General features: G+C 41.5%; 1 protein-coding gene across 1 annotated transcript; it reads right to left on the bottom strand.

Moving 5' to 3' along the window:
• Positions 1 to 243: 243 nt before the first annotated feature.
• On the bottom strand, positions 244 to 26,975 carry POGLUT1 (protein O-glucosyltransferase 1). The gene is made up of 11 exons (XM_052646335.1): positions 26,875 to 26,975; positions 26,029 to 26,119; positions 24,589 to 24,732; positions 19,801 to 19,936; positions 13,789 to 13,910; positions 6,499 to 6,558; positions 4,777 to 4,876; positions 3,008 to 3,066; positions 1,766 to 1,933; positions 986 to 1,042; positions 244 to 400 (listed from the first exon to the last, which is right to left on the bottom strand). Exons 1-11 carry the CDS (start codon positions 26,957 to 26,959, stop codon positions 244 to 246), a joined length of 1,179 nt encoding a protein of 392 aa, XP_052502295.1. The 5' UTR covers positions 26,960 to 26,975.
• Between the last annotated feature and the right edge of the window lie 1,002 nt (positions 26,976 to 27,977).

Here is a 27,977-nt window from a genome sequence, read left to right as displayed (position 1 = left end):
CAAAACCCACATCTCACGATTTCTGGTCCTTCTTTAGCAAAGATGTTGAGCAACTTCCTAATTGTATTACACACATTTTGGATCTTTCTCCAAAGTTGCTCCTGGTACAGCATGATAAGGTAAACCAGACAGCTGACTTGGTAACAGTATCCAAGGTATAGGTGTCACATTCACAGCAAGCTTCTCACCATAGGATATCTGAGGTCTGATGCCATAGAGAGGACTATGGCCCAATCATGACTACTAGAGTTCAGTTTTCAAAATTTTGGGAACAATCTGATCGTAGCCTTTCCTTCTTGTTACGTTATAGGACAGGAATTTAGAGTATTCGGTCAACAGGTTCTCCCAGTAACAGGTGATGTCATCCATCTTTAAGTGGTTCAGAATAAACTGGCTTCCCCTAGAGACAAGATTAACAAGAACAGTTAAAGCACGACATTTAATAAAACTAGTAGCTTACATTTGAGTACTTACCTGTGCTAAGCACTGTTCAGAATACTTCATGTAAATTAACTCTTTGATCTTCAGAACCAACTCTACAGCCATCGTATCTACTGCTGCTGCTACGTCACTTCAGTCGTGTCTGACTCTGTGTGACCCTATGGACAGCAGCCCACCAGGCTCTCTGTCCATGGGATTCTCTAGGCAAGAATACTGGAGTGGGTTGTCATTTCCTTCTCCATAATATCTACTATACACATGCATTTGGAAATAGACATTTTTTTTTTCTTAAAAACAAATATACAAAGAGCCAATCCTTAGAAAGGGTACTTGAACTACTTCAAAGATTTCAGTCTAACTCTACAAAGGATGGGCTTAGGACATAGGTGACTGTGTGGTTTTCCCCAGGACAGTTTTGATTCTAATTATCTCTGTATAATGAGGCTGACATTCAGATAGCACCATGGTAACAACATTCTTATGACTTTAGCTTGGGAAAAGTAGGAGTGATTAAAGTGGAAAAAGAAAAATGAGCAGAACGTACCTTTCAGCAATTTCTTGAGCTATATCATCATTTGCTTTTACAAACTGCAACAGCTCCCTAAAATGGAAAGAATTATTACGTTTTGAAATACAGACCATGCTCATTAGTACTAAGCAGAGAGATCACATACTGAGGCCTGTAGTTAATCTTTAGATATATGGATGTTGGGGTTTTTTTTTTAAGTAAAGCTATCGGGTCCTCATAAGATCAAAATAACAACAAAAAAAGTACTTTGCACATAGGCGAAACAATCTGTTCTAGTTTTGGAACATATTTGGGAAAACAGAGAAATGTTCAGCGATACACACCAAAAATCAATAGTGAAGAAAAAATTTCCCTCCTGTCTCTTGCTCTGGTCCTAAGAAGAGGGCACTGGGCTTACATTTCTGGCCCTTCTCCATGTGCCGTCCTAGCTCTTGCCATCATGAGAGGAAATTTGCCTTCATTTCACTGAGGTCAGTTTTCACACTGTATCTGAAAATCCTTTTGACAATATATCACGATTGAATAGCCGTTATCTATTTAGTCTTTGAGAGGTTAGTGCTTTTTCACTGCATACTATCTGAATGTTACATTTTGAATCAGCATTAGAACACTTAAAAAATTAAATCCCACTCAGTCTAGTTGGATAATAATACAATACTATCTTTGAAAATGAAATTTTTTAAAAAAAAGCTTTCAGTGGAAAAAGTCATTAGGAGTAAATATCTTGAATGGCTGGGGACTTAGAGGCAGACTGTGGGAATCATCAGAGACTCTGCTTGAGGGACGGCTGCTTACTGGACGTTGGAGAGGTCTGTTTTTACTGGGATGTAGTGAACCCATGGCTTCAGCTGTGGGTAGAAGAATTCCAGCCACTCGTCACCAACATGGAAAACAAGTGAACCACACAAAAAGAGGTGTTTGAACCGGAAACTTGCAGCGACACCCCGAAAATTAAACAAATACCTGGAAAAGAGAGAGGAAAATATACTTGATACTATATTCCTGCTACCACACATGACATTTTTTTCTTATCCCCTCTTTATCTCCCCTTTTATTACCCTCTCTTCTTTCTCTTTCCACTTTCAATTTTCAAGGACCCATCAGCATGTCCCTGTAGAGTTTCCATAAACTCCTTGCTGTTCCAGGGGTTAGAGCCTGTTCCTGGGAATATCAGCGTGAGGGGGAAAGAGAAATACTTTCTCCAGGCAGAGACAGATAGAGCCAGCAGCTGGGTGCTGGGCAGAGCGGATACAAGGCCCAGTGGAAACAATATCTCACCCTTTGTTTACAAGTTTTTCTAGGCCTAAAGTCTCGAACTCATCATGGTCCCCCCGCAAAGCCTGGTTTTTCCCATAGTGTTCCCTATCTGGTCAAAGGTATGCCCTGTTCCCTGTTTCCTCTTAAGAAGTCTGGAGAAGACAACCAGGCATGCCTAATCAATCTTCAAAGAAATGCCCCCTGGAAAATAAAGCTAATAACTAAGAACATTTTCTTTTCAGCATTTCTGGTACCTGTCTCTAACCAGAGCTGGTTCTCCTCTGTAGTTCCCACTGTACAGTGTAATCCCCATTCATTTCTCTGAGTATTCCCACTGCCCACCTCCTGGCCTTGTTTTACCTTCATCTCATTCTTAGTATTGGCATTTAAATATAATAGCTATTTAAATATAATACATTAGTTACATATGCCTCATTCATGTTGAACCTTAAACTATTTTTATTAACTTAATAAATGACTGATCTAACTTCAGCTCTTGGCTGTGTGGGGTGCAGAGAGTGGACCCTATCCCTTTGATTATGGGCATGCAGGCTCCCTGGAAGCAGGGACCATTGTCTCTGTTTCATTGTCTCTGCAGTTTCCACAGAACTCAGTCCAGAGCTTTGTGCACAGCAGGCTCTCAGTAAACAATAACCAAATGAATTAATGTGACTTTCACAAACCCCAGCTGGACCCTAGTATTAAAATTCTCACCCAAAGAGAAGCTATTCCAAAAGCAATAGGGAAAACCAGAAGAGTCAGGAGTCCTGGATATCTTACTTGTATTTGCAGTGATCCACAAGATGGACATCCTTAGCAGCTGGCTTTCCCAAGGTATCCTTTCAGGGAAAAGAAAGTTGTTAGTATTAGCAGCAGGAGCATTCATTGAAGACCATTGTGCAACAAGGGTCACTGAACATTTCATCAACATGACCTCACTGAAGTCTCAGAATGCACAGACTCAGGAGGCAAGACTGTCTCACTTTATAGATGAAGCAGCTGAGGCTTTGAGAAGTTGGGAGACTTGCTCAAGGTCATACAGCTGTAAGTAGAAGAGCTTGGGCTTTAACTTGGTCCGTGTGATTTTAGAGTTTAAGCTCCCCTGGGGCCATGTGACTCTTCCTCTGCACTCAGGAGGTCATGGCCTGCAGCACAACTCACTATGTATACATCATATGGCAAAGGAAGTTACAATGGTGGCTGGTGGGCTTAAAGGTGTAGCCCACACACAAATTTTGTTGCACTAGCAAAGTACTTGAAAAATAAATATTCAAACCACTGCCCAGCATTTGTAAGTGGCAGGATACTTTTTTAGAAAACCCCAGATCTCCACTTTTCTTAGAGAGAGAAAAAAAACAGGAGGATTTGGCAAAGAGAGCTCCTGTTCTCCTTGGCAGAAATGACTGGACCTTCAGCGCTCTCTCCCGCTCACTACTGCTGCGCCTGGGGGCATCAGAGTCTGAGACCCCCTATCCCCTATCCATATTCCAGCCACCTTAGCAGATGGTGTGGGGAACAAGTCTTGCTTGCTTCTGTGGCCTCCCATAGTAGATGCTGTCATGAACGGATACATTTTTTCATATTTTTATTTTTTAACAAAGTTTCTTATACTGCATTTGCTTCTGTTTGAATTAAATGCTCATGTAATAAATACATGCATTTTTACTTAGTATTTCTTAGTTTTCACTTAGTTTTTCTGACAAGAAGTTTAAACATTTTCTCCTATCATCCTCAAATGGAAATTTCAGATGAGGACATTTACAACTTAAGGGTCTTTGAATAAGGCAAGAAAGACAGAGTTAAGAGGATAGAGATGGGACTCCCAACCAAAGAAGCCTGTCATTGCTTGTTTCACCTTAGAATCACTTGGGGAATCTTAAACAAATGAAGATGTCTATACACCATTTCCACTCTGATTTATTCTATTAATTTTTAAGCTCTCTGGTTGCACTGTATAGTCAGGGTTGAGAACCAATGGTTTAAACCAGATTTTGGCAAACTTAGCACCCATAGGCCAGATCTGGGTCACTGCTTGTTTTGATGTACAACTCATAAACTAAAGTTATTTTTACCTTGCAAATGGCTGGAAAAAATCCAAAGGACAATATTTTTATGATGTGGGAAAATTTTATGAAATTCAAATTTCAATGCCCTCAATAAGGTTTTATTGGAACACAGCCATGCTCATTTGTTTACATATTGTCTACGACTGCTTTTGCACTGCAGTGGCAGTGCTGAGTAACTGCAACCCAGGCTGTAAGATCTGAAAAGCCTAAAATATTTACCATCTAGCCATTTACAGAAAATGTTTGTGACCTCTGGTTTAAACCTTCAAAATAATATAAAGCATGAGTCATAATAAGGGCCCAGAAACACAATGTGAGTTTGAAAAAGAATAATTTACACATATACTAATTTTAGTCCATGGAACGTTCTCAACATTCATCCCACCACTGAGAGGAAACCTAATGTGAAGTTCTACCCAGGTGCAATGCTCTTGGAGTGAGAATGTTCACTGCTGTAGCTCTAGTCAGATGATTGGTGATTACTTTCATAGATTTCCAGGCCTGGTTTTTGGTGTACTCTGCATCAACAAGTTTTGGGTTTTTCCGAGACAGAAGAATGAGAGGATCTCGTTCTGGACTTGTCCTAGGAAAGAAACACATGACATAGAACTACGTCTCCTACACCATAAGACCACTCCCAATCACTGAAAGGTAAGCAGCAATTGGACCCAATGCGATGACCATACGCACAGATGAACAACTCATGGGTTATTTAACAGAAGAGGAGGGGGATACCAGATCCTACAGCATGTAGGTGGTCCTGGCTGTTTGCCACTGTACCCTTCAGGGAAGGGGAGTATTTGGCCCTCTCTGCTTGCATCTAGTCTTTAGGATTATGTTATTCTGGATACTACAGCCACATCCCAGGGAATTATTTTCCTTTTAGAAGCTTCATGTAACCTCGAATCACTGGTACTCATAGCTGTGTGACTAGGTAATCATCACTCACCAAAACAGCTACATGACGTTTGTTGGGTGTGCTCTGTAAAATGCAGTGAAAACTGAGTGAAGTCGCTCAGTCGTGTCCGACTCTTTGCGACTCCGTGGACTGTAGCCTACCAGGCTCCTCTGTCCATGAGATTCTCCAGGCAAGAATACTGGAGTGGGTTGCCATTTCCTTCTCCAGGGGATCTTCCCACCCCAGGGATCGAACCCGGGTCTCCTGCATTGGAGTCAGATGCTTTAACCTCTGAGCCACCAGGGAAGCCCCAGTATAACATTTAAATTAAAAAGAAAACCGAAGGGCTCAAACACCTGAAAACTCATTGTAGAAAAAGTCCTAGTTATGGTTCTAGCAGCAGATGATGTTGACATTTGAGGGGTCATGGACTCCCTGAGAATCTGACAACTGTGGACGCCCTCTCTACATATCCCCATATAACTTCAAGGTGTTCCTAAAAGTCTTGAAGTCCACACATGCATCCCAAGTTAAGAATCTATAATCTGAAGATTTGAGAACCAGAGATGTTGACAAGGAACCATAAGCAGTGGTTGTTGGGCTCATTTGCACTCTGAAGCCCACCACCAAGTGAAGAGAGAGTGACCTCTGACAAGGACACACTAAGAAATCTGCAAAACTCTCCCTTCACATTCTCCTTGGTATTCATCTGAGCAACAGATACTCACTGTGCATCTACAAGGTGGGTACTGTTCTCAACACCAGGGATATGGAGCTGAACAATATGGACTCAGTCTTCCCCAACCTTTTTGCTTTCGCTCTACCTTCCTTCCATGCAGCTCTCTCAATTTTCATCAGTTCCAGTCTATGCTTCCACCACTATTTGGCAGCCACATGGTCTGATGAAAAAGGCAGTTAGAAGAGCTAGTGATTGTTCCTGCTCTGCCATTAAGTGGCAGAGAGTCCGTGGGCACAATCATAAAGTACTCCTAGGAAAATGCAATCTCTCAGGCAAGAGGACAGCTCATTGTTCTATTCAGCATTAAATAACTAAAGCCCATCACACTCGTCACACTTTGTAAATGTTTGCTGAATGACTGGACATATGAACTTTACTTCTTTGAATTTCAGTTCAGCTAAAAGTGATTTGGCCAATAATTTGGGTTCTTCTCTAGCCTAAAATTCTGTGATTCTATGTCTTTTTCTTAGTTATCTTAGTTTTCTCTTTGAACTAGTTTCCCACACCCTCAAAATTTTACACATTAGCCAGAAGAGTACCTTTGTAAAATGTCAGAAAGTATAATCACCTTGATCCTCGGAAATATGCTGTGGAATTTTTCTTTTTCCATGGCCACTGTGCAGCTGACCTAAAAACAGATTTCATTAGTTTCTGTGTCTCTTCCTTAACTATATAAAGATGTGTTTGAATCATTTCTAAAGCTTAGCTGAGAGCTTTACATTTTAAAGTAAGTCTGACCCAGGCTACTAAATTCACTAGCAAGGTAATGCCCAAAATCCTTCAAGACAGGCTTCAACAGTACGTGAACCAAGAACTTCCAGATGTATAAGCTGGATTTAGAAAAGGCACAGGAATCAGAAATCAAATTGCCAACATCTGTTGGATTATCGAAATCCAATTCCAAAAAACATCTACTTCTGTTTCACTGGCTATGAAGTCTTTATGTGGATCACAAACTGGAAAATTCTTAAAAAGATGGCAATATCAGACCACCTTATCTGCCTCTTGAGAAACCTGCATGCAGGTCAAGAAGCAACAGTTAGAACCGGACACGGAACAATGGACTGGTTCAAAACTGGGAAAGGAGTACATCAAAGCTGTATATTGTCACCCTGCTTATTTAACTTCTATGCAGAATACATCATGCAAAATGCCAGGCTGGATGAATTCCAAGCTGGATTCGAGATTGCCAGAAGAAATATCAACACTTCAGATATGCAGATAATACCAATCTAATGGCAGAAAATGAAGGAACTAAACTCTCTTGATGAGGATGAAAGAGGAGAGTGAAAAAACTGGCTTAAAACTCAATATTAAAAAAACTAAGATCATGGCATCTGGTCCCATCACCTCATGGCAAACAGATAGGGGAAAAGTGGAAACAGTGATGGGTTTTCTTGGGCTCCAAGATCACTGCAGACAGTGACTGCAGCCACAAAATTAAGACACTTACTCCTTGGAAGAAAAGCTATGACAAACCTAGACAGCATATTAAAAAGCAGAGACATCACTTTGCCAACAAAATTCCATACAGTCAAAGCTATGGTTTTTCCAGTAGTCAGTACGGATGTGAGAGTTGAACCATAAAGAAGGCTGAGTGCTGAAAAATTAATGCTTTTGAATTGTGGTGCTGGAGAAGACTCTTGAGATACCCTTGAATTGCAAGGATATCAAACCAGTCAATCCTAAAGTAAATCAGTCCTAAATATTCATTGGAAGGACTTATGCTGAAGCTCCAATACTTTGGCCACCTGATGTGAAAAGCGGCTCATTGGAAAAGACCCTGATGCTTTGAAAGATTGAGGGCAGAATAAGAAGAGGGTGACAAAGGATGAGATGGTTGGATGGCATCACTGAGTCAGTGGAAACAAGTGTGAGCAAACTTCGGGAGATAGTGGAAGACAGGGAAGCCTAGTGTGCTGCAGTCCATGGAGTTGCAAAGAGTTAGACATGACTTAGTGACTGAACAACAAGGCTACTCAAAATAAAAAGCTCTAAATGACATTATGTTCCTTTTATTATTACTCTATCCTCTGGAGATACTAGCTAGCAATATGTGTAAATCTACTGTTTGGTTAATAAATTAACAACACTGAAAGAAAAGTTCCCCAAAGTAAATGACATGTTTAGGGCTATTTAATTCAGTACAATCAGGATTTTTTCCTTACTTTAAGCAAGAGTCTAGAGGATGAAATGGTTGGATGGCATCACTGACTTGATGGACATGAGTTTGAGCAAGCTCTGGGAGTTGGTGATGGATAGGGAAGCCTGGCATGCTGCAGTCCATGTGGTTGAAAAGAGTCAGATACGACTGAGCGACTGAACTGAACTGATTGTTAAAATTACTAGGCAACAATAACTGCAGAAAATATCAGATACCGAATCAAGGGCAAGGAAATAAACCACTTTCTGACTTTATGTTTTAGATGCATAGAAAGTATCATCAGATTTAGTCTGATTTTGCAAAGCACTCTGGTATCCTCAAACTGTACTTAGTGCTCCATAAAGAACAAGTCCCCAAAATTCAGTTCTCAATACCAGTTACCACAACCAGCTTCCCCTGCTGAAACTGCTAGCTCATAGATGCATCATTTTTTTTTTTAAACACCAAAAACATTTTGTATTGGGGTACAGCCAAATAACAATGTTGTGACAGTTTCAGGTGACAGATGCACCATTCTTAACTTACTTTGTGGGAACCCTTCACAGAAGTTTTTGCAGCATCTTTCTCTGAAAACGGAGGGGGTCAAACTGAAGTGGAGTTCATGAGGGATTGGTGAGCTGTTTGCTATAATGGAGAAACTTTGCACGTAAACTTTTCAGGTAGAGATACTGTTCAGATACAAATAGCATCCCATTACTCATTTTCTCTCTCTTTTTAAAAAATTTTATTTATTTATTTGGCTGCTTCATGTCTTCACTGCAGCATGTGGAATACAGTTCCCTGACCAGGGATCAAACCCAGGCCCGCTACATTGGGAGTAGAGTGTCTTAGCCACTAGACCACCAGGGAATTCCTCATTTTCTCTTAAGTGAGCCAGTCCTCCATATTTTCCTGGCTTATCTTCCAGTTCTTTCTCACTGGATCATCTTTGGGCTTTCCTGGTGGCTCAGAGGTTAAAGCGTCTGCCTGCAATGCGGGAGACCTGCGTTCGATCCCTGGGTCGGGAAGTTCCCCTGGAGAAGAAAATGGCTACCCGATTCTCCAGTCCAACTATTTCTTCCTCTGTCCCATACTCCTTCCTAACAAATCAGAACTACTGTAGCACTGGGGGGTGAGATGTGGGGGAGGGGGGTTCCTAGGTGGAACTAGTGGTAAACAGCCTGCCTGCCAATGTAGGAGACATAAGAGATGCAGGTTTGATTCCTGGGTTGGAATCAAATATAAACATATATATATATATATAAACATTATATATACACACACACACACACACACACACACACACACACACACCTCATTCAACCTTACAAGATGGCTTTTACTATCCCTACTTTACACAGTTGAGGCCTTTAAGTGGCTAAGCAATTTGCCCAGCATCACACAGCTAGTAAGGTTTAAATCCAGAGTCCCTGTTTTTAAGCCCTATTCTACCTTTACTTTCCATTCATGCACAATATCCATTTTATAGCCACGTCATAATTTACTCCATTCCTTACTGGTGAGCTTTCAGGTAGTTTCAAACTTTCTACTTTAAGAAACAACATTGAAGTGAATATCCCTGTATGCACATTTTTTGCATACTTGTTTAATTATCTTCTCAGGATAAATCCTTGAAGTAAAATGGCTGGGTCAAAGGATATACACATTTTACATTTTGATATACTGCTCAACTATCCAACCAAAAATACTGAAATTTTGAGTATAAATTTCCTTAGTCCCTGGGAAAGCTAAATTTAATATAGACAGACTTGAACCACGTATCATCTGTTTTCCCTCTCCTTCATTTTTCCCACCCACCTATCCACCCCTTTGGAAGACTCATGTTAGGACTTTTGTCTTTGGGCAAGCACTAACACTGGTGCTGCCCCAGCCCTCTTTTATAACCCCACTCCTCTACTCACAGTACAGTGAATTCTTTAAATCCACAGTGACACTGAATTCTTCTACAGGGTGAAAAGTCAGTCAATGGGGACAAATTCCCAGAAGAGTATAAAGATGCAAACACGCCAGGCAGACGCCAATGCAGATCAGCAAACAGATTACTAAAGTTTCAAGGCAAGAAATGAAATCACGAGGCTAGAGATTCTGGATGGAGGGCTCTAAAAAATAAAATTGCAATTCTAAAATCATGAATAAATTCAGCTCAAGAATAAAAAGTGAAGGTATCAAAAAAAGAACATATTAACATAAGTTAGATTTTTTAAAACATATTCTATCTCCCTAAAAATTGCTTATTAGTTTGCAAATGGTAAAAGAGTAACCACACAGTAAAAGAGAAGGATAGACTTAAGAGTTGTTGCAGATTAAAACAAGTTAAAGACACGTAAGGACTAAATACAACGCAAGATGCTGGACTGGATCCTGTATCTGAGAAGAAATGTGTCTTATGGGACATTGTTATGACAATTCAATGTTGAGTTAACATTGTTTCCTGTATTTGATAATTGCAATGTCGTTATAAAGGGAACACTCTCGCTCTTAGGAATTCTGCAGCGAAGAATTGAGGGGTATAGAGCCATAAAGTATGCAACATACTCTCTAATAGTTCAGAAAATAAGAAATTATGCAAATATTACACATGCAGCCTACACATACATTGAAGGACACAATGAATCAAGTTATTATCTGATGGAATACCATGCAACTGTTTAAAACAATGAGGCAGTTTCCTAGGCACTGCAGCAGCAGGTGCAGCTAAGTCGCTTCAGTCGTGTCCGACTCTGTGCGACCTCACAGACGGCAGCCCACCAGGCTCCTCTGTCCCTGGGATTCTCCAGGCAAGAATATGGGAGTGGGCTGCCATTTCCTTCTCCAATGCATGCATGCATGCTAAGTTGCTTCAGTTGTGTCTGGCTCTGTGTGACCCCATGGACAGCAGCCCACCAGTCTCCTCCGTCCACAGGATTCTCCAGGCAAGAATACTGGAGTGGGGTGCCATTTCATTCTCCATATGTACTGACATGGAAAGATTTCTAAGACACACCAATAAGTGAGGGAAAATGCCAGGAGCCAGCACGAGGAGTCCCGCTGGTGGCAAAGGTCATGAGATTAAGGGGCCCGACAGGCAAAGGCGAGTCAGGCCATAAGGGAGCCTCTTTCTGGATCTGCTCGTGCATCTGCCCCAAAACCAGAGTCCGCCTGCCTTACTGCATTGTGCTTTTCGCCTAATCTTCTGACATTAAAGGGGGGGCTGTCCCCCACCACCTTTCTCTGGAAAATTAACTTAAGAGTTCCAGTTAATAGTCTCCTGCATATAAAAGGAGTGTCTCAGGTCAAACCTCTCTGCTGGCAGACTAGCTTGTGTGACAGGATTATCCACACTCTTGCTACTATGTACATGATTGTTTACAACCTCTCAACCATAAACAGCACAGAGAGTTTGGAGTATTTTGAAAGTCTTAGTTAGCATAGGGTTTTTCTAAAGATAAAAATCATGTTGGTGAAGGGTTTCATTGCTGAGTTAATGACTGCCGCCAGGCCTCCATATCCTTAGGCACCTGGGAGTATGTTAATCGATGTAATTGGAATATAGAAAAAGAAATATAGTAGTTTTGACGTTAGCAATACTAGACTTTTGAGTTAATGAATTTTCTCTTTGTTATAGATCACTGTACTCCTCTTTCTCTGTTATAAATCATTGTGTCCTTGCTATGTAAGAATGTAACTTTATCACTATCTTAAGACTAAGTAGATCTTAAAGGCAAACAAGTTTTCTGATCAACTAACCTTTATCAACAGAAAGTAAGGTGGGGCCATAAAATGTTGATTGGTCTCCAGACCAGAAGATATTGTAAACAAATGTAAGACCCTTGTAAGAACAAAGATATATTGAGAACACTGTCTTTAGATAAGGGTCAGAGCAGCTGACCCTGCATGACTCTGTTTCTTGCATTTATCTCTACGTATAACTAAAAATGTAAAAGTGGACCTGGAAAATAAAGAAACGGACCAGTTCCTGGAAAGACTGGTTTCCCCCGTCTGGTCTTTTCTCGTTCTCTTCTTTTCTGGCTGAATTCCCATCTGGAGCGTGGAGGCTCGCCATGTCTACTTACTTGCCCTGGCTTCTAAGACCCGTGCAAGAGGGAGCCCAAGGCGGGGCACCCTCCACTATTCAAGTGGGCACTGGTGGCCTACGTAGGTGGTGAAAACTCCTTGTCTTGGAGTTTTATTGGTTTTCCACGTAAACCAAGTTATTCAGCCTCTTTTCTCCACTAATTTTCCTACTTCACTATTCTTTCCTAACCTCTCTTTATATCTGTAATTAAACAAGTTCTTTCCTAGGACGCCGACTCCGTCCTCGCTTCGAATTCCCTGGATCCACCGGGGCTGGACCCCGGCAGGAAAAGTTGCCTAGGTGGGACACATTGATAAATTTTTATAAGCACACAAAGTTTTCATATTCAGAAAAAAGTTGTTTTAAAGAGATGTTAAAAACAAAGTAGATGTACAGCAGGTGGGAAAAGAGCTACAAAAAGAAGAATGTGAAAAGGTATTTGCAAGCACCTGAGGGTAAAAAAAAGAAATAGGAAACTAATGTCAAGAATAACTTGGTGAAAAAAAGTTAACATTTTAATTTTTCTCTCACTCAAAATTATGTTCAAAATGAAGTGCTAAATTAAAAATGACAGTCTCACAGTCTGGAGGACACAGGAAATATTAACTAGTGGAGAAGATAACACACTTAGAAACCTGGATTTCAGGCCTAAATTGGTTCCTTGACCAAAGTCACTTAACTTCTCTGAGTTTGCATTCCCTCATCCCTGAAAAAGCGAGCTGGACAAGAACAATGAAGTATGAGGTCAAGTTATCTTAAAAAATAATTTCCCAATTATATCTACTGAATAATTGACTTGTTTATTTAACCAGTGGCTCTAGCTGACAAAGAGGACTACAGCCCTACATGCTTCTCCAGAAACGGGATGTTCTCTTCATCTCATTTAAATATGTAGTCACACTTAATACAGGTGATAGATATTTGTGAAAATGAAATTGAATTAAATTATTGCTTTCTCTATATCTGAGAGAAGAACTAGAAAGACTATGTTTCTAGAAGTTTACTAATTAGGTACCAATGTTGTTTGGATCATTAATGTAAAATGTAGCTAGCAAAGAAATATCTACAGCTTGATGAATGAGACAATCTAAATTCTGAAATGAGGGCAGGATGCAGACAACAGGCCAAGGCAGGTTTCAATCCTCAGTTAGAGAGGATCTGGAATAAGCTTGAACTTGAGATGCCTATGGAACATTTATGCCCACCCCATCCCTGCCTGAAGAACTTGGCTCTTAATTATAAAGTACATTTACGTTCTTCCAAGTAATTTTCTATCCTTCCCCACAATATGATCATTTATTCTTTCCTACTTATAAAAGGAATTCACTCTTAAAGAATCTGAAAAGTATGGAAATATTTAAAGAAGAAAAAAAGAGGCTTCTATAATCCCTCCCACAGAAGCACTGCTGACATTTTAGGGTAAGTTCTTTTGCTCTTTTTCTATGGATATATAAATACTTCTATACACATATAAAATTGCTTATGCTATAAAGTTTTTTTGTGTGTCTTTTACTTTTAGCTTAAAAGTTAGTCATTTTAGAGAAAATAATTGTCTATACTTAACTGTTTACTTCAAGGTGACCCCAAAAGAGGGACAAATAAAACCTCTCTAGAGGACCTACCAGCAGCAGAGAACCTACCTTACCAGATCTTCCCTGAAGAGGTCCCACCGTCCAAGACCCATAGGATATATTGGCCAAACAGCGGGTCCTCCTTCCCAAAATGTCCAAGCAGGATACATGATATCGTGGTACTCTGATGTCTTCAACAGAAACAGAGAGGTTATTTTAAATCAGTCTTGGAGCAGAGGAAGAAGCAGCAAACTGCACTCATGTCATGGGATCTGGAAAAGGCCTTGCCCCTGTGTTATACCATCAAAGACATATCCAAGTCTAGACTCTGAATGCTAAAAGGCAAAAATGATAATGTGTTAAAATTCATGGGCTGACTGAATCCCAGAATATGAAATCACAATAATTGTCAACTTTTCCAGTACCCAAAAGTTCTGTTTTTCTAGAAGACATATACTGTTGGAGGTATTAGTTTAAGGAAATGATATACCCAATTCTGAATGACCACATAGCTTTCTCATCTTTTAACTGATATCATACTTGGAGTGTATATGGTCCTCCAGTTCTTAATTATTTCCTAGATAAGTCTTTTAGGAGCAAGAATTAGGAAATACAATGCAAGAGTTAAGAGTGTGGGCTCTTGAGAAAGATTATCTGACTCCACCGCTTTCCAACTCTAGACAAGTTACTTAATCTTCCTAGGCTTCAGTTTCCTTATCTTTATAACTAGAGAAATGATAATATCAATAATGGTATCTATTTAACAGGCTTGTTTTAAATATTAAATGAGTTAATACACGTAGAAAACTTAGAACAGTGACACATAGTAAATACTCAGTAAGTGTTCAGTTCAGTTGAGTTGCTCAGTCATGTCCGACTCTTTGAGACCCCATGAATCGCAGCACGCCAGGCCTCCCTGTCCATCACCATCTCCCAGAGTTCACTCAGACTCACGTCCATCGAGTCCGTGATGCCATCCAGCCATCTCATCCTCGGTCGTCCCCTACTCTTCCTACCCCCAATCCCTCCCAGCATCAGAGTCTTTTCCAATGAGTCAACTCTTCGCATGAGGTGGCCAAAGTACTGCAGCTTCAGCTTTAGCATCAGTCCTTCCAAAGAAATCCCGGGGTTGATCTCCTTCAGAATGGACTGGTTGGATCTCCTTGCAGTCCAAGGGACTCTCAAGAGTCTTCTCCAATACCACAGTTCAAAAGCATCAATTCTTCAGCGCTCAGCCTTCTTCACAGTCCAACTCTCACATCCATACATGACTACAGGAAAAACCATAGCCTTGACTAGACGGACCTCAGTCGGCAAAGTAAGGTCTCTGCTTTTGAATATGTTATCTAGGTTGGTCATAACTTTTCTTCCAAGGAGTAAGTGTCTTTTAATTTCATGGCTGCAGTCACCATCTGCAGTGATTTTGGAGCCCCCAAAAATAAAGTCTGACACTGTTTCTACTGTTTCCCCATCTATTTCCCATGAAGTGATGGGACCTGATGCCATGATCTTCGTTTTCTGAATGTTGAGCTTTAAGCCAACTTTTTCGCTCTCCTCTTTCACATTCATCCAGAGACTTCTTAGCTTCTCTTCACTTTCTGCCATAAGGGTGGTGTCATCTGCATATCTGAGGCTATTGATATTTCTCCCGGCAATCTTGATTCCAGCTTGTGTTTCTTCCAGTCCAGCGTTTCTCATGATGTACTCTGCATATAAGTTAAATAAGCAGGGTGACAATATACAGCCCTGACGTACTCCTTTTCCTATTTGGAACCAGTCTGTTGTTCCATGTCCAGTTCTTCCTGACCTGCATACAGATTTCTCAAGAGGCAGGTTAGGTGGTCTGGTATGCCCATCTCTTTCAGAATTTTTCACAGTTTATTGTGATCCACACAGTCAAAGGCTTTGGCATAGTCAATCAAGCAGAAATAGATGTTTTTTTTGAACTCTCTTGCTTTTTCCATGATCCAGCGGATGTTGGCAATTTGATCTCTGGTTCCTCTGCTTTTTCTAAAACCAGCTTGAACATCAGGGAGTTCATGGTTCACGTATCGCTATAGCCTGGCTTGGAGAATTTTGAGCATTACTTTACTAGCATGTGAGATGAGTGCAATTGTGTGGTAGTCTGGGCATTCTTTGGCATTGCCTTTCTTTGGGATTGGAATGAAAACTGACCTTTTCCAGTCCTGTGGCCACTGCTGAGTTTTCCAAATTTGCTGGCATATTGAGTGCAGCACTTTCACAGCATCATCTTTCAGGATTTGAAATAGCTCTACTGGAATTCCATCACCTCTACTAGCTTTGTTCGTAGTGATGCTTTCTAAGGCCCACTTGACTTCACATTCCAAGATGTCTGGCTCTAGATTAGTGATCACATCATCATGATTATCTGGGTCATGAAGATCTTTTTTGTACAGTTCTTCCGTGTATTCTTGCCACCTCTTCTTAGGATTATATAACAACAATGTATTCTGCCTGAGGACAGTCTCTGGATTAAACCTTCTGGCTAATTCTGTTATCTTAAAATGTAAATTATGGGAGTAGGTCTGGTGAGGTCTTTACAACCTCCAGACATTTTTTGGATTCATTGGAGAGTATATAACTTCATTGCTAACACTAACAAGCGGGTACTCTTTCTGCCCACTTCTGATGCCTACGTCAGAAGCTTTCTCTATCTCCTTTACACTTTAATAAAACTTTATTACACAAAAGCTCATGGTGGAGACGTCAGACAGAATGTGGTCCACTGGAGAAGGGAATGGCAAGCCACTTCAGTATTCTTGCTTTGAGAACCCCATGAACAGTATGAAAAGGCAAAATGACAGAATACTGAAAGAGGAACTCCCCAGGTCATTAGGTGCCCAATATGCTACTGGAGATCAGTGGAGAAATAACTCCAGAAAGAATGAAGGGATGGAGCCAAAGCAAAAACAACACCCAGTTGTGGATGGGACTGGTGATAGAAGCAAGATCCGATGCCGTAAAGAGCAATATTGCATAGGAACCTGGAATGTCAGGTCCATGAATCAAGGCAAATTGGAAGTGGTCAAACAAGAGATGGCAAGGGTGAACGTCGACATTCTAGGAATCAGTGAACTAAAATGGAGTGGAATGGGTGAATTTAACTCAGATGACCATTATATCTACTACTGTGGGCAGGAATCCCTCAGAAGAAATGGAGTAGCCATCATAGTCAACAAAAGAGTCCGAAATGCAGTACTTGGATGCAATCTCAAAAACGACAGAATGATCTCTATTTGTTTCCAAGGCAAACCATTCAATATCACGGTAATCCAAGTCTATGCCCCAACCAGTAACGCTGCAGAAACTTAAGTTGAACAGTTTCATGAAGACCTACAAGACCTTTTAGAACTAACACCCAAAAAAGATGTCCTTTTCATTATAGGGGACTGGAATGCAAAAGTAGGAAGTTAAGAAACACCTGGAGTAACATGCAAATTTGGCCTTGGAATGCGGAATAAAGCAGGGCAAAGACTGATAGAGTTTTGCTAAGAAAATGCACTGGTCATAGCAAATACCCTCTTCCAACAACACAAGAGAAGACTCTACACATGGACATAACCAGATGGTCAACACCAAAATCAGATTGATTATTTTCTTTGCAGCCAAAGATGGAGAAGCTCTATACAGTCAACAAAAACAAGATCAGGAGCTGACTGTGGCTCAGATCATGAACTCCTTATTGCCAAATTCAGACTTAAATTGAAGAAAGTAGGGAAAACCGCTAGACCATTCAGGTATGACCTAAATCAAATCCCTTATGATTATACAGTGGAAGTGAGAAATAGATTTAAGGGCCTAGATCTGATAGATAGAGTGCCTGATGAACTATGGACGGAGGTTCGTGACATTGTATAGGAGACAGGGATTAAGACCATCCCCATGGAAAAGAAATGCAAAAAAGCAAAATGGCTGTCTGGGGAGGGCTTACAAATAGCTGTGAAAAGAAGAGAGGCGAAAAGCAAAGGAGAAAAGGAAAGATATAAGCATCTGAATGCAGAGTTCCAAAGAATAGCAAGAAGAGACAAGAAAGCCTTCTTCAGCGATCAATGCAATAAGTGTTAGTGTTACCTAATACTGTGGCACTTCTGAGCTCATATGGTTGGTCAATAAGTTCTGAGTTATTTTTTGGTTATTTTTCTTTTTTGATCAGGGTCAAAAGTAATGATGGACAGAAAGGGGGTAGGGGTATTATCCCACACCTTTTGAAAAAAGTTTGAAACCATTTGAAACCTTTATATGGATACTTCTGTTAAAATTCTGGCCACTGATAAGCCTCTAAATCTACTGTCTTCCACTGGAATTACATATGCAATATGTTGTTGGCCTTCTTTCAAATATTTTAAAAATGGTATGTGATTCATCAAGCACCTCAGGCATAACAGCTGCTCAAAAGAAACTGCATACTTATTATAAAGCTGACAGACTAATATCCCTCCCTGGCAAACTAGGAGTCATTGGTTTAAAAAAAAGAAGCAGGGGGAAGGAATTAAAGATGAAAGGAAAGTTAGTATACTGATGATAATACTTGATTATCCACAGAAAAAACAAGATAAATAATAAACATAAACCCTTACTGACTTACATGGGAGCCTCTATCTGTTCTTCTGAGAGGGCTTCATGACAAATAACGGGACCAAGCACTTTTGAGAACTGAGGCTAAACCATGGGAAATGCAACACAATGTGGCCTCAGCCCACTTGCAACACAGGAAATAAGTCTAGAGAGAAAGTAAACTCTGATAAAGAAAAAGTGGGGATAAAAAGTCCCTCTGCTTTGGAGATACCAGATCAGAAACAGAGTTACCTTTCTCAAAGTCCGGAGGGTTTTCCCAAACCTACTCTTCTCCCATAGAATTTTCCATTCACTTTCTTCTAGCCTTCCCCATCCCTGCCCCCAAGTGCTTTCATATTTAGTCTCTAGGGAATGAAGGCCCATTCCTGCTAATGCACCATTTGCAAGAAGCTGAGCACTAAGATATTCAGTTCAGTCGCTCAGTCGTGTCCGACTCTTTGCGACCCCATGAATCACAGCACGCCAGGCCTCCCTGTCTATCACCAACTGCTGGAGTTCACTCAGACTCACGTCCATCGAGTCAGTGATGCCATCCAGCCATCTCATCCTCTGTCCCCTTCTCCTCCTGCCCCCAATCCCTCCCAGCATCAGAGTCTTTTCCAATGAGACAACTTTTCGCATGAGGTGGCCAAAGTACTGGAGTTTCAGCTTTAGCTTCATTCCTTCCAAAGAAATCCCAGGGCTGATCTCCTTCAGAATGGACTGGTTGGATCTCCTTGCAGTCCAAGGGATTCTCAAGAGTCTTCTCCAACACCACAGTTCAAAAGCATCAATTCTTCGGTGCTCAGCTTTCTTCACAGTCCCACTCTCACATCCATACATGACTACTGGAAAAACCATAGCCTTGACTAGACAGACCTTAGTCGGCAAAGTAATGTCTCTGCGCCCTATTCTCCAAGCCCACAAGGATGTCCTAGTACTCCCATCTCTCCATAACTAGACTTGAAGATCACCCTCTCACATGTTCCCCTCAGGCATCTCAGACCTATCCCCTCATGCACTGTTTGGGTGCAAACTGTATGGTTATTTGAGCACCTTTAGTCTGACCATTAGCCTGGGACCCTGGGATACAGTGGCCAGACAGATGATACCCAGTAGCATGGGTGATATATACATTGTAGGAGCTCAGCAAATATTTTTGTTCAAAGTCCATGAGCTTTCTTAGGTCACTCTCTGCCATGCTCTGCAGTTTCTCTGAACCCCACCACCAATGTCTTAGAGGTTCCTCAGGCCTCTCTCATTCCTCACCCTCCACCCGTAGCCCTAAGACCCCAGGCAATCATACTTATCACTTACAGGTCCTCACCTCCTTCTCCTCAGTCTTATCATTCAATGACTGTGAAGCTAACAGGGACACAGACCCGCTTTGGGACCTCAGACCTCGTCCTCACCATTACCCATCAGACTCTGCCATATTCAGTCATCTCCTGCTTATGCCCTAGAAGACCACTCTCCATCCCCTCAGACAGCCCTTTCTGTACTTACCTTACTGAAGGAGAAGATTGGAATGGCAGGCTCCATCCATTTAGGAACCTGAGGATAATCTCGCACGTTGATCACCATCTCCATGTCAGGGAGGCGCCCAATAACTTCCAAAATAAAGTGTTCAACACCACTACACCTGTTAACCAGAAATACCACAACTTCACCAGAGCAACGCCTGCTCTCAGACAAGGCAGGGTCCCACTGACACTTTCAAGGTAAAACAAGCCAGCATTCAGATCATCAGCCTCCTGCAAAGTGTCCTGAGAGCAACGCTTCTGAAAGGACTATTCCACTCTTTCATGTGGTGCAAGTTATCTTTCCTGGCTAAGCTTCTCCAGCTTACAATAATGAAATTCTCCAACTAAATCATCCTAAGTTTGATGGGAATGTTATTGCTACTCCTATCACTTCCTCTCCTCTTTTCATTTCCAGCATTTATTTCTCCTACATGGAATAGTTTAGTTAGTAAGCAAGATGTAAATTTTGATAGGAGCTGGAAAAGCTGATTTTCTAATTATGTCCCCTGGGCTTTGCGTCTCACGAGGACATTATTTTTATTTCCACCAAAACTAAGTCTCATAGTTTATGGGGAAGGATAAAGAACCTTTCATTACCTTCAACCTAAATACAGAACATTCTCAAGAGCAGCTTTGCAAGCCAGAAAGAGTGCCAGGTACATAATCACAAAAATTGTAACATAACTTTCAGAACAGATTTTCTAAAAGGATTTCTGGAAAGGAAGTAAGTATACACTGAGAGCTAACTTTCCTGCCCCATCCTTGAGGTCCAGACCAGCACAGTACTGGTAGCAACATTCCAAGGTCTGACCAAAATTTGCTGGCAGCGTGATAATGACTGATTTATATATAGGGTGATAACTACATATCAATATATAGGGTGATAACTAAATATCAATCATTCATAAACATAAGAAAAGATGGTCAACTGTACTACTAACAAATAAATGCCCCCAAAGCCAAAATTATAAAAACAGAGAATAAAATGGTGCTTATCAGAGGCTGGGGAAGGAGGGGATAGGACAGATGTTGTTTAAGGGAACAAACTTACAAGGAGCAATAAATAAGCCATAGGGATCTAATGCACAGTGAAGTGAATATAGATAACAAAATGGTATGATAATTATCAAACTTGAGACTAGAATTTAATCATTTCCACTATTAAAAAAGAAAATAATTATGTGACATGATATAGAGGTGCTTATTGTTGCTACAATAGAAATAATATTAAAATAAACATCAGATTAACATGTTATACACCTTACACTTACACATTATATGTTAAATATATTTCAACTAAAAAGTATCAACATGACAAAAAAAAAAATCTAGTGAAGCTACATGCTGCTGCTGCTGCGTCACTTCAGTCGTGTCCGACTCTGTGCGACCCCACAGACGGCAGCCCCCCAGGCTCCCCCATCCCTGGGATTCTCCAGGCAAGAACACTGGAGTGGGTTGCCATTTCCTTCTCCGGTGCATGAAAGGGAAAAGTGAAAGTGAAGTCGCTCAGTCGTGTCCGACTCTTAGCGATCCCATGGACTGCAGCCTTCCAGGCTCCTCTGTCCAAGGGATTTTCCAGGCAAGAGTGCTGGAGTGGGGTGCCATTGCCTGTTTCTACCAATCAGATTGTCAAAGATCAAAAGAGCCTGACAATACACAGTGTTACTGAGTGTGTGAGGTCTATTCTGAGCATGTGGTAAGAGGGTGGTGAATGTGTAAACACAACCTCTTTGGAGGACAATTTGCTTCTATTTATTGAGATTTAAAAACACTTTATTTGCCTAATTAATTTTACTTCTATACTGTAGATATATTTACAAAGGGGCTTCCCAGGTGGCGCTATTGATAAAGAACCTGCCTGCCAATGCAGGAAACCCAAGAGATGTGGGTTCAATCCCTGGGTCGAGATGATCCCCTGGAGGAAGAAATGGCAACCCACTCCAGTATTCTTGCTTGAAGAATCCCATGGACAGAGGAGCCTAGCGGGCTATAGTCCATGGAGTCACAAAGAGTCAGACACAACTAAAGCGACTCAGCATGACTGTTCAAAAGTCTAAGTTCAAGAATGTTCACTGCAGCATTGTTTCCATTAGTCAAAAATTAAAGGGGGAAAAAAATTAAAGGGGAGAGATGTGGAGTAATTAAGCATCCACTGATTTAGGACTGAACAAAGAAATCCATACAATGGGGTTTTTATGCTGCTATGAAAGAGTTCTCCATGTACTACTCCTATGGAACAATTTCAAAATCTATTGATACATGGAAAGGAAAAGTAAGTTGCAGAACAGAAGATACAACATATTCTGGTTTGCTGGTGAATCTAGACAATTGTATATGCAGATTATTTCTGGCAGGATATACAATTGTAGTTGTCTCTTGAAAGGAAGACTCAGGGACTAGTGGTATGGTGGAGGGCATCACTGTATATACTTTTGAGTTAACCAAATATTTGGTCACACAGAGTCGGACACGACTGAAACGACTTAGCAGCAGCAGCAGCAGCAGCAGCATATAATACTCCTTCCATGTTAAAAGAATTACTACTTACAAAGTTTAAAAATGTATTATTACATTTTTATTACATATTATTAATTATATAATAATCATTATTATTACATATTATTACAATAATACATTTACATGTATTTACATTTACATGTTAACAGCTAAAACATTTATTTTCTTTCACACCTGGCTTTTAAAATAGCACTCTATCACATACTGCATGATTCTATTTATATAAAATCCAAGGAAATAATCTATAATGAGAGAAAGCAAATCAGTGGATACCTGAGGACAGGGATAGGACAGGAGGACAGTATGACAGGGAAAAGGGGAAAGAAGGGCCACAAAGGGGCACAAGGTAACTTTTGTAGTGACAGACAGGTTCATTATCCTGGCTATGTATCCTGAGATACATATTTTGATATATGTATCAAATTGTACACTTTAGATATGTGCAATTTATGTCAACCATACTTCACTAAAGCTATTATTTTAAAAAATACCACTATTCCCTATCTTTGAAATGATGCATCTCCAGGGTTAATTAGATGGTGCTCCAGTTCCTTAGCAAAATCTTTCAGCTCATCCTTGAAATGCTGAGTTTACATGTCCTTTTGTTCAGAACTGAATTCTTTAAATGTCACTGATATTTCTCAAACTAGGTGAATTAAAAGTATCTAGACCTAGAAAGATACTACTTTTGCCCAGATAAGAGTCTGAGATATTTCACAACTGTGTCCATTTCATTAAGGACGCTGGTTCTAAATATTTTGTTTCTCTTTTATTTAACTCTCAATTCTTAAGCTGTGTATGTAGTTGGGGTAGGGAACTTTCAGTGTATTAGAACTCTAGACTATTTTATTGCCAGTGAAAGGTCCCATCCTCTCTTAAGAATATTTCTAAGAGCTCAAGATTCTGACCACAATGATCTGGAGTAAGGAATAAGTGCCTTGCAGAAACTTCAAGAGCACAGTTTAATTTGATCCGGAGATTGTTCAGCTAACTATCAAACACTGGAAAACCTTTTAAAGTCCAAAAAGATCTATATTCATATTTTCTTTCTCATTTGTAGAAATCACAAATTCCTCTATACTCATAATTTATAGTTAAAGTCTCTACTATTGCTCCAAGTAATGAAACAAATGTCTATTTAAAATCTCTCAATGATTTTCCCCACTACCACCTTACTTGCCCCTGACACTTGAAAACCAAAATTGTGATTACCTCGGAATATGGGATATTAAATGATCTTTATATTTTTCTGTTGTTGTTTTTATGTACTTTTGACAGCAAAAATACACTAATTTGTAATGAAGTTATTATGACAAAATATAAATCCTTGTGACCAAATAGATGCATGTTTACTTGTAATGACATAACGTCATTTAGAAAAAAAGATCTTAGTAAGGGAATACTCTGCCTTTGTAATTTTATAAAGATATGAGTTTTTTTTTTGGAAAAAAAGGACTCCTGGGAATTCCCTGGTGGTCCAGTGCTTAGTACTCTGAGCTCTCACTTCACTTCCCCGGAAATGGGGTTCAATCCCTATTTTGGAAACTAAGATCCCACAAGCCAGGCAGCTGCACCAAAAAAAAAAAAGGCTCAAACGAGGAAGGTTTATTATTTGTTGTAAATAATGCTGCCTGGCTCAGTCTGTGACCCTCCCCATCAGCCTGTAGCCCACTGATAAAGAACTTCAGCTCTCACAGCTCCAGTCCTGCCTAGTGTGGCCTGTGTAATCTGTAGCCCTAGTTATTTCTCTTACCTTTCTGCCACCTTTCTTTGAATAGTTGGTATCTAGAACAATAGCTGTCCCCTGACAGTCACCGCTTCTCCTTCAACCCAGCTCACTCACACTAGTTAACATGAGCCTGCGTCCTGCAGCTGCTATATCTGGAGAAGAAGGGGTAGAGCGACATCCAGTGCAACCAGTGACGTGCCCCAGCCTTACAAAGAAAGAGGAGGCAGATGTCACTATTGTGTGGTCCTGAAATGTGAGGGTTTACTTCTAAGTCCCTTTAATTGGGCTCTGTATTAGAGTGTCAGTTGCTCAGCCGTGTCTGACTCTTGTGACCCCATGGACTGAAGCTCACCAGGCTCCTCTGTCCATGGAATTCTCCAAGCAAGAATACTGGAGAGGGTTGCCATTTCCTTCTCCAGGGCATCTTCCCAACCCCAGGATTGAGCCCAGGTCTCCTGCATTGCAGGTGGATTAGTATTAAGTAAACAATAAGGTCAGAAGATATATGTACCTTATAGCTCTTACCTTGAGGGGAACATGCAGTCACTTTCCCGGTATAATCTGTTCTTAATTATCTGATAGTGGGTCCCCAGCTTCCGTCTGACTACCTCTGCCATCATCTTCCTGGAGATACCTCCTCGGAAAGGAGTTAGATCCTCTTCTATGACACTGGAAAAGAAGGGGAATCATCAAGGAAAGCAGGCCAAGAGAGGGGTACCATCCCACCTCTTCCTATCTGCAGGTCTGGGCTTAGTATTAGAGAGCATAGTAAGCTTCGGGAAAGAAGAGGGAGCAGGAATGAGCAACCTCTTTCCCAGAAGCACCACAGGTAACCTAAAATAACAACAACAAAGCAACAGAAATGAAAAAGCAAGCCAGTATCGAGCATCTCTTCCCCCTCCCTCCACCGGACTACCCCTCCCTTGCCTGATGCATATTCCTCCTCAATACTCATGTCACACCTGTGTCCTCCCAGTTACTGCAGTCCCACTGACCTTTCCTTCTCCGAATCCCACAGAAGGCACAGCTTATGCCTTACAGCTTGAAACCGAGTCTTACGTTCTAGCAGGTCTGGCCCCTACCACCCCACATACTCTAGCAGTATGTGTGACTGATAGGAGTAACTAGGAATTACACTATTTTGTATCCCTTTTAAGGCTTGGTACAAACCAAGCTTTTAGTAAGTATCACATGCATCAGGTGAATTTTTTGAGGAATTATAAAATAACTAACGTAATGAGGAGTTAAAGGACTCTGTTATTTAACTGATAAGGAATCTGATATCTAGAAAAGTGCCTTGGATCTGAGACCTGAATCTGGCACTAGAATGTAAGGCTGATTTCAAAGTAATCTACCATCACACTCTAGCCTTAATTTGCATACATCAAAAGATAACCGACAGGAAACATAATTTGATTCATTTAAAAATATGCTCATTCCTTCAACAATATTTCTGGAGTACTTACTGAGAGTAGGGCTTCCCTTGTGGCTCAGCTAGTAAAGAATCCACCTGCAACGTGGGAGACCTGGGTTCGATCCCTGGGTTGGGCAGATCCTCTGGAGAAGGGAAAGGCTACCCACTCCAGTATTCTGACCTGAAGAATTCCATGGACTGTATAGTTTATGCGGTTGCAAAGAGTCGGACACGACTGAGCGACTTTCACTTACTGAGAGTCAGCACCAGGAATACAACAGCCAATGCAGGGCATATGCCTTGACCTCAGGCAGCTTTCAGTCCAGTGGGGAATGCGAACAAGTAGATTCCGACAGGGAGTTAACAGGCAATGCTGAGAGCACCTGGGCCTCTACTATCCCAGGGTATTTTTATTCCCTAGAAATCAGAAAACCACCTCAGGGACCCGGTCTGCTCTCTGACCACTGCAACCAAGGTCTCTGCGGGATTTTAGGGGATTTCCTCCTGACAAGATCTAAATTCTTAAAGATGGGTGAAAGAAAAGAACTCACCCGTGGTAACAGCTGCAGTTTGGACTTGAACATGGTTCATAATTCTCCAAAGCCCTGTTAATTTGGTCAATAAATACTTTCCATTTTGAACCTTCAAAAAGTGAAAAAAATGAAGGTTAACAAAACACCCCTGAGTATTCTTATTCAGTAGCAGCAGGTAAGTGGAATCCACAGAAAGCCAAAACTGTTATTAGACACCCTCTTTTCATCCCACTGGTGGAAATGGACAGCCAGGAAGGATTCATTCTACAGCTCTCCAGCACTCGGGTCAAGTCTGCTCCTCCACACACACACACACACACATACACAGACACAGACACAGACACAGACACAGACACAGACACACACAGAGACACACACAGACACAGACACAGACACACAGACAGACACACACAGACACACAGACAGACACACACAGACACACAGAGACACACACACAGACACAGACACACACACACAGACACACACAGAGACACACACAGACACAGACACACACACACAGACACACACACACACGAATTATCCCCCAGTGTGTCTTAGGGAGGTGCAGGGTAGCCAAGCGTGGGCCATACCCGCTGTGGGCATGCCCTCCCCTACCCACTATCGCTCTGAACTCTGGAGGATGGGTTACTCTCCAGGGTTCTGGGCAGGAGAAGCAGCGCCGGACACCCAGTGGAACTCTCTGCTCCGAAGAGCCGCCGTGCCTGCTGCCCAGCTCTGCGCCGCAGCGGCCACAGCACGAGAGCGGCGCCGGCAGCACGGGAGAGCGAGGGGCGCGGAAGAGCACCCGGGAACGCGGCCAGACCCGGAGCCCCAGCGGTGGGCCCGGCCCTGTCCGGAGCGCACCTGACTCCTTCTCGCGGCCCGGCACCGGGGGCAGGAGTAGCAAAAGCAGCCACAACCAAAGCTGGGAGGGCGCCCCCGGCTCCATCGCCTGCCGCCCAACTGCGGAGTCCCGGCTGCTGCGCGGATGAAAGCGGAGCCCCGCACAAAGATGGCCGAGGAGCCGCACCACGTGGGCGGAGGGCCGCCCAGCGCAGTGACGGCAGAGCGCCTCTCGGCCTCCCGGTCCTGGTCCCGAGTCCAGCAAACCGCACAGCTTCTCTAGGAAGGCGGCGCAGGCAGTCAGCCGCTGATCTGCTCGTTTGTTTAGAGCTGAACTCGCGCTCTTAATATATGCATATATATGCATCTCTCAGATAAAATCGAATCTCAGGAGAGAATGAATAAACGGCACCCCGGGGAAAAATGTCTCATATTTGTCCTTTACATTCTATAACATCTTGAAAACATCTTATTCTCCGCAGCCAAAAAACTGAAAGCCAAAAAGGAAACATTTTTTCATCCAAAGATTTACAGTTAGTGGCACAACCTGGGCTAGCAGTTCTTTCCACGGCCTCAAACTGCTTTTTTTTTTTTTACTAAATAGCATAGATTTGAGCACTTGTATGTCTACAGTACTGTTAGACATCAAATGATTGCAAATAGTATATAGCACACGTCTCTTTGTAATAGCACTTTATAACAGTCGAAGTGACTCAAAAAAACAAAAACAAAAACGGAGTACAACATTATACTGTAAAGTCTAGGCATATACAGTGATCATACAGTTCCAAGTATGTATCCATTGTGTAAAATGTGCATGGTGACACCCTAGGCTCTGTGGAAATACAAGATGAGATCTGTGCCCTGAAGGAATTTAGATCTAGTAGGGAGAAAAATATTCTTCCCGGGAGCTTATTTACAATTTAAGGCAATAACTAAATGCTACTGGTTTCAGTGGAGGGAAAGATCAATATGGAAATCTGGAGAAAGAGGCAGGAAGGGTGTATTGTATTCCAGGCTGAAGAAAAGGAGATGTTGCTGTTCATGAATATTGTGCTAGAGATGCTGAAAGAGGGGAAGCCATAATTTGCAGGTGGGAATAGAACCTGGGTTGATGGTAGTGA

The sequence above is a fragment of the Budorcas taxicolor genome, chromosome 1, assembly GCF_023091745.1.
Source record: "Budorcas taxicolor isolate Tak-1 chromosome 1, Takin1.1, whole genome shotgun sequence".
In the NCBI taxonomy this organism is placed as follows: Eukaryota; Metazoa; Chordata; class Mammalia; order Artiodactyla; family Bovidae; genus Budorcas; species Budorcas taxicolor.
Note: the sequence above shows the minus strand (reverse complement) of the source record. Positions and strands in the feature narration are given on the sequence as shown.

Excerpts from the sequence above, each read along its gene's own strand:
- POGLUT1 (XM_052646335.1), bottom strand. The coding sequence starts at position 26,959 with ATGGAGCCGGGGGCGCCCTCCCAGCTTTGGTTGTGGCTGCTTTTGCTA. Across the intron at positions 26,120-26,874 it reads GGGCCGCGAGAAGGAGTCAG|GTTCAAAATGGAAAGTATTT; the intron begins GTGCGCTCCGGA and ends CACTTTTTGAAG. Across the intron at positions 13,911-19,800 it reads CAATCTTCTCCTTCAGTAAG|ACATCAGAGTACCACGATAT; the intron begins GTAAGTACAGAA and ends TTTCTGTTGAAG.